This window comes from Alligator sinensis, unplaced genomic scaffold (assembly GCF_000455745.1).
Source record: "Alligator sinensis unplaced genomic scaffold, ASM45574v1 scaffold1354_1, whole genome shotgun sequence".
NCBI lineage: Eukaryota > Metazoa > Chordata > Crocodylia > Alligatoridae > Alligator > Alligator sinensis.
The window spans coordinates 775,037-782,071 of NW_005842344.1; the positions used below are offsets into that span (position 1 = coordinate 775,037).

The window sequence follows — 7,035 nt, forward strand, 5'->3', positions numbered from 1 at the left end:
GGCCGCACCTCCCCCGGGGCAGGTCCGGGCAGACGTGCCCCTGGAGCCGTGCGCTCCCCCTCTCCCCCCGGCCCGGGCGCTGCCCCCTCCCTGCCCGCCACAGCCAGGCCTCTGCGGGCACCCGGGGGTGCCGGCCCTGCTCCCTGCAGCGGGGACGGGCCCTGGGGGGCGGGTAGTGCGGGCACCTGCCCGCTCCACACTGAGAGCCTGCAGCCCTTGGAGGCTAGCCCGAGCTCTGCTTGCCAGGGAGGGGGACGGGGATGGGGATGGGGCACCAGGTGCGGGTCCTGTGACGGCCCTTTGCTCGTCCCTGCAGTTCAAGAGGATGCTGAATCGGGAGCTGACGCACCTGTCAGAAACCAGCCGCTCAGGGAACCAGGTCTCCGAGTACATCTCCAGCACCTTCCTGGGTGAGCGGGTGCCCAGTGCAGCTGCACCCCAGGCCATGTTCATGCAGCGCTGCCCCGGGGGCCGGACTAGTGCAGCCCCATGCCCTGCAGGCACCGGGCCCCGCTGTCAGGCTGTGAGCAAGGCCCCTGGCACGTGTTGTGCTGCACGTCACCCCCCAGCCCTGGCTCCCTGCCCACCCATGCCCACCTGCTGTATTCTGGTCCTTCAGGCGAGGCAGCTAGACCCGCATGTCTGCAAAGTGCCCAGGTCAGGGACATGCCCAGGGCTGGCTCTGGCTTGGGGCATTGAGGCAGCCAGGAGCAGTGACCTTCAGCAGGGCAGGTCCTGGGCCAGCCAGGCCAGGAGCTATGGGACCAGGTAGGGGTGAGACGGAGGGAGAGAGGCCAGGGCAGCGGATAGCGGCAGTCGCCCCTGTGCCAGGCTGGGCTGCAGGTGTGAGCAAGGGCTGGTGAGCAAGGGCGGATCTCAGCTGCTCCCGGGGAGAAGGAAGGGGGCACAGAGAGGGATGAACCTCTGAGCTTGCAGCCAGCAGCAGCCAGACCCAGGGGAAGGCCAGGGCGATAACCCCATTGTACAGAGAGCGAAGCTGAGGCACAGCAAGGCAGGGACTTGCCCAGGGCAGGACACATCCCACAGCCAAGATGCCAGCCTCCCTCCGTCTCTACCAAGGGCTTCCCCCAGCACCCGCCCCCGCAGGGTGCCTGCAGAGCCTGTCAGACTGCACGGGCCAGGTCGCAGGAGCTGGCAGGCCGCGAGTAACCGGCTCTCCCAGCTGCGCTGCCCTGGGCTCCACTGTGCCCAGTGTCGGCTCGCACGGGACGGGCACCCGGGCCTCGGGGTCGGAGGGATCCGGCCCTTGAAGCATCCGTGTCAGGGAAGCACCAGCATTCCTCCACACGTCGCCTCCCGTTGCCATGGCAGCGGGAATATTATTAGCCTCCTCTGACGTCAATTCCCGGTGTCTGCTGGTGCTGGGGGGCGAGCGGGGCTGCGCGGGGGGCGGCCGCGCTCGGGGCCGCAGCTCCGCAGGACGCTGGCGGTGGGAGGGCGGTTGGCTGGGCAGGCACAGGGCCTCCCCGGCCGGGGCGGCGGGGCTGGTACGTGCCGCAACTTGGCTGCATGGCCCTGTCCCCGCAGCCAGCCCCTGGCTATCCCCTGCTGCACATCGCCAGGCCGGGCGAGCCATGGCCCGGATGCCTCTGCACAAGGTTGGCAGCCTGCAGGCTTCACCCGGGTGTCCGCTCTGCACTGGCCGCTCAGCACACGGCTCAGAGCCCGGAGCACCACCTGCGCTCAGACCCGCTGGGCTCCACGCTCTGACCTGGGGCCAGCGTCCACTCCGCGGGGCCGGGCAGAGCTCCGAACGCCCAGGCCCAGGCCACCAGCGCCATGCCCCAGCCCCCCACTCACCGCCGCACCTTCTCTCCCACAGACAACCAGCATGAGGTGGAGATTCCCTCCCCGCCGCCCAAGGAGGACAAGGAGCAGGCGCAGCGCCCCATGTCGCAGATCAGCGGTGTGAAGAAGCTCATGCACAGCTCCAGCCTCAGCAGCGCCAGCATCCCACGCTTCGGCGTCAAGACCGACCAGGAGGGGCCCCTGGCCAAGGTGAGTGGGGCCCAGTGCCCGCGCCCCGCGCCCAGCGTGGACCCCCTCGCTGCCGGGGCAGTGGCTGCTGCAGAGATGCCCGAGGGCTGTGGCTTCAGATGGGTGGCCAGGAGCACAGCCACGTGCCCAGGCCCCCACTACCCTCCCCAGAGCCCCCTGGCCCCGGCTCATCTGCTGCCTCCGTGTCCTCCAGGAACTCGAAGACGCGAACAAGTGGGGCCTTGACATGTTCAAAGTGGCCGAGTACTCGGGGAACCGCCCGCTCACGGTCATCATGTACACCATCTTCCAGGTGAGCCCGCCGGCCCACCGCAGGCACCGCGCCAGGGCCCTGCAGGTGCCCCATGGCTCCCGTGCCCGGCAGCCCCCTCCTCCGCCGAGCAACAACCACAATCTCCCTGGGCCTGCAGAGATGCTGGGTGGCCCCGGCCTGGCACCGGCTCCCACGTTACAGCCCCATGGTCGGCTAATGGGGCATGTTAACAGCGTGGGGGGGAGCGTGCTCCCACCCTGCCAAATCCCACTAAAGCACCTTCCCCCGGCAGGAGCGAGACCTGATGAAGACCTTCCGCATCCCGCCCGACACCTTCATCACCTACATGATGACCCTGGAGGACCATTACCACGCCGACGTGGCCTATCACAACAACATCCACGCTGCTGACGTGGCCCAGTCCACCCATGTGCTGCTGTCCACGCCGGCGCTGGAGGTGAGGGCCCAGGGGCAGCCGCTTGGGGTGGTGGGGCCCCATGGAGGGGACGTGTGATGTCCCCCCCATGGCTGTGGCCAGGCCCGCTCCACGCCCCCAGTGGGCAGTGGCCCTAGGGCACACGGGGGCCTGGGGACAGCAGTGGTGCTGGTGGCGCTCGGACCCCTGGGGCTCAGTGCCAGGCCCCACATGGCCCCTGTACTGCCTCGTGCCCCTAAGGGAACAGGCCCCTCCACTCCAGGCGGTGTTCACGGACCTGGAGATCATGGCTGCCATCTTCGCCAGCGCCATCCACGACGTCGACCACCCAGGCGTTTCCAACCAGTTCCTCATCAACACCAGTGAGTCTGGCATGTCTGCCCCTCGGGGCTTGCCCCTCGTACCATGCCAAGCCCTGGCACTGCCAGGGTTCATTCCAGGGCGAGCGGAGACGCTGCCCAGGGGGGTCCCCACAGCAGGGTGCCACGAGGGGCTTGGCCGCTCTGTTCTGTGTTGGGGGTGCCTGGGGGCTGCAGCTGCTGGGGCCCTGTGCGAGCCCTGCCAGCATGAATGTGCCAACCTCCTGCCAGGCAAGTGATACCCCTGGACCAGCTGCAGCCCCAAGGAGCTGCAGGCACGTGGCTCCCGTGGCCTGGTCCTGTCGCGCTTCATGCTGCAGGTCCTGTGGCTTCCAGGACCCGGTCGCCCCCCACGGCAGCCACAGGCTGTGGCCCCTGTGCTCACCCGCCCCGTGTCCTCAGACTCAGAGCTGGCGCTGATGTACAACGATGCCTCCGTCCTGGAGAACCACCACCTGGCCGTGGGCTTCAAGCTGCTGCAGGAGGAGAACTGCGACATCTTCCAGAACCTCAGCAAGAAGCAGCGGCAGTCGCTGCGCAAGATGGCCATCGACATGGTGAGGGGCCGGCCTGAGCTGCTCACATGGCCCGCACCCCTCCTGGCTGCCGCCCTTCGCCCCAGGCCTCCCTGCCATCACTGGCACACCACTGGCACAGCAGAGTTAGTAACAGGGCCACGCAGAGATAGCGCAGAGCAGGGCTGAAGGGCAGCCCCAGACCCCGGCGCATTGGCAGTAACAGCCTGGCCGGTGGATGCGGCAGCTACAGGCGCTGCACTCGTGTCCAAGGTGCTGTATCCCTGGGGTGGAGGGGGAACGATGGCCCTGACCCTGCTGCCACCCCTGTCTCCCCGCTCATGCCAGGGCATGGCGGCCTTAGGGGTCAAACGAGTGTTGTCCCAAGCACTGCAGTGGTGGGAGCTGCATGGGCAGCCCTTGGAAGAGGACACGGTGTGCGTGGGGCGGGTGATTCCCTGGCTACACCGGCCCCTTGGTGCATGGCACTGAGCTGTGGCTCCCCTGTGCCCACCCAGGTGCTGGCCACAGACATGTCCAAGCACATGAACCTGCTGGCAGATCTGAAGACCATGGTGGAGACCAAGAAGGTGACCAGCCTGGGCGTCCTGCTGCTAGACAACTACTCGGACCGCATCCAGGTGGGTGGTGTGGCTGGCAGCAAGGGCTGGGCAGGGCTGGCCCTCCTTGGTGGGGCACCTCTCAGGGCCAGCGCTGGCACTGTGGAGCTTCACTAGACGGAGCTGGGGGCAGACAGTGGCACCTGAGCCCAGCCCGAGCCAGCCCCCTAGGCAGGCAGGGTGGCTTTGTGGCTGCCCAGAGCTCTGCTGCTCCAGCCTGTGGGTGCACGGCCCTTGCTGCCACCCAGCACTGGGCCTGGCCAGCCTTAGGAGGGGGAAAGGGTGCAGGGCGAGGGCACCTCTGGGCCAGTCCCTGTACAGCCACACCTCTGTGCCCAGGTGCTGCAGAACATGGTGCACTGCGCAGACCTGAGCAACCCCACAAAGCCGCTGGAGCTGTACCGGCAGTGGACGGACCGCATCATGGTGGAGTTCTTCCACCAGGGCGACCGGGAGCGGGAGAAGGGCATGGAGATCAGCCCCATGTGCGACAAGCACACGGCCTCCGTGGAGAAGTCCCAGGTGTGTGCGGGGCCCCTGCTGCCCGCAGGATCCACGGGGGGCTGGAGCAGGCCATGAGGGGCTGGGCAGGGCAGGGCAGTGGGGCACCCCAGCCAGCGCAGGAGCTGCCAGGCAGAGAGCAGGGCTCCCCAGGCCTGGTCCTTGCTGGCCCAGGGCGGCAGTGACCCCTCGCTGCACGCTGTGCCCACGGGGCGTGGAGGCTGCACGTCCCCTCCTGCACTGCGGAGCCAACTCCTGCCTGGCTTTGCCCCGGGGATGTCTGTGCTCCTGGTTCGGTCCAGTTGTGCACGCGAGCTCCCATCAGCTGTGCCCTGCATACAGCTGGAGCCCCTATGCCTGGCAGATATCCAGGGTCAGGGCTGCACTGGGGTGTCCAGGAGCTGGAGACATGGGTGGCTTTTGCAGGCACTGACCTGAGCGCAGGGATCTGTGGGGCTGGGAGAGGCGGGCGGGCACACTGCAGCTGCCTGGCCCAGTCCCCTGACCCAGCTGTGCTGCTCCCCCAGGTCGGCTTCATCGACTACATTGCACACCCGCTATGGGAGACCTGGGCCGACCTGGTGCATCCAGACGCCCAGGAGATCCTGGACACGCTGGAGGACAACCGGGAGTGGTACCAGAGCATGATTCCCCGCAGCCCCTCGCCCCCGCCCGAGGCTCCAGAACCCAGCCCAGACAAGTTCGAGTTGGAGCTGACGCTGGCGGAGGAGGGCGAGTCGGAGCCCGAGGAGGCTGAGAGCCCGCTGGAGGAGGACACCAGTGGCAGCAACTCCAAGACGCTGCCCATGGATGACTCTGAATCTACAGAAACTGAGCTGCTGTCGGCCAGCTCTGCCGGGCAGGACTCGCCACCCCCGGGGCATGGCAGCCCCCACCGCAGCGCGCCAGCCCGGCAGGAGCAGGCTTTGAACTTTGACCATCGGGGGCCTGGGCTGAGGACGCTCTCGCCACCCGAGGGCAGCGCCCCCCCAGAGCCGGGCCGCGGGGGCAGCCAGGGGGACAGGGAGATGCACCTGGACTCTGAGGGCAACGTCACATTCCTGCCGCTGGGGACGTAACGCCGCTGGCACAGTGCCCACAGCTCTGCCTGCAGCCACGCGGGGACTGGGCCCCACTGGGCTGTTAATAAAGGGAGAGAGAGTGGGGCCATCCTCTCCCCGCCCTGGAGAGACCCCCGAGGCCTGGGCGCTGGATTGCATGGCCCCTGCCCTGCTCCTGCCCCTGCCCCACTGAGGCCCAGGGAGTGCCCTGGAGCCTGGCACAAGGTGAGAGCGCAGCTGGCTCTGACGGCTCCTAGCTCAGGGCCCCGGGCCAGGACTGTCCAGCTGCTGGGGGCAGTCAGGGGCCCCGAGGCCTCCCGTGTGCTGCTGGGGCCCTGGGAAGAGCCTTTTACCTGGGAGCCCCCACCCCATGTCTCTCCCATCGGCCTCACTCTGTGCAAGCTGGTCCTGGGCACCCTGCACTTAGCCGTGCCCTGGCAGCCCTGGCGGGGTGATGACCCTGTGTCCTGAGAAGCCAGCCCTGGGGCCCTGCTTTGTGGCTCGCTTTACTTGGCCGGCCGGCCCCAGGTGAGCGGCTGGGGGAGGGGGCTCCCCAGGGCTGGGCACAGCGACCTCCCCCAGGGCCTGTGGATGCCAGCCCGGCCTGGCTGCCTCTGGACCCCTGTTCCAGGGCTGCCCCAGCCTCGCTCGCCCCAGGGCGCCTGCACCTCTGCCACCCCAGCACGGCCCCCCACTTCTGAAGGGCTCTGGCTGCGTGGGCCCAGGGAAGCCAGCGCTGCCGGGGCCCTACTGGCGCAGGGAGGGCCACAGCCCTGGTCTGCCCCTGCCCCAGGGTTTGCAGCAGCCACCGCTGAGTCCTGTCCGGCCCCAGCTCCTCGCACGGCCCCGTGCATCACAGTGCTGGGGCAACCAGGCCCAAGCCCGCAGGCAGTGGGCTGCTGCTCCCGTGCAGGCTCCTCTAGCTTATGCCACCGACTGAGCAACCAGCCCTGCCAGGATGGTGCCACGGCCAGCCGGTCCCTGGGGACGGCATGGAGCTGACAAGGGGCCGTGCCCTGGGCCCGGGCCGGGTCGGCGTGACCCCGGGGGCCTCTGCTTCGCGTGAGAGGGGAGCGGCGCTGGGGCTCGGGGCGCAGGACAGGAGCCGAGCAGAGCGGGCGCGGCGGTGGTTTAATTTATTGGGGACGGGTTCACTTTTTAACCCTTTTGTAGCGCCCTTTTCGCGGCCCCCGCTCCCCGTGTTGTACTCGGGCCGGCGCGGCGCGGCGCGGCGCGGCGCGGCGGGGGGGGCTCGTCCCTCTCGCATTAAA

At 68.6% G+C, this 7,035-nt stretch overlaps 1 protein-coding gene across 3 annotated transcripts in view; it reads left to right on the forward strand.

Moving 5' to 3' along the window:
* The window catches only part of PDE4C (phosphodiesterase 4C), a 12,361-nt gene extending 5,332 nt beyond the window's left edge, over positions 1–7,029 (forward strand). For 2 of the 3 annotated variants that reach the window (XM_025210263.1, XM_014522370.2), the window contains exons 7-15: positions 317–410; positions 1,844–2,019; positions 2,213–2,311; positions 2,565–2,729; positions 2,971–3,070; positions 3,470–3,624; positions 4,101–4,223; positions 4,542–4,724; positions 5,231–7,029. In XM_025210263.1, the coding sequence (XP_025066048.1) occupies positions 317–410; positions 1,844–2,019; positions 2,213–2,311; positions 2,565–2,729; positions 2,971–3,070; positions 3,470–3,624; positions 4,101–4,223; positions 4,542–4,724; positions 5,231–5,782 (1,647 nt within the window). In that variant the 3' untranslated portion in view covers positions 5,783–7,029. Of the gene's footprint in view, positions 1–316; positions 411–1,843; positions 2,020–2,212; positions 2,312–2,564; positions 2,730–2,948; positions 3,071–3,469; positions 3,625–4,100; positions 4,224–4,541; positions 4,725–5,230 lie in introns of all 3 variants that reach the window. The other variant, XM_025210265.1, reaches the window with a different exon arrangement.
* Positions 7,030–7,035: the final 6 nt, after the last annotated feature.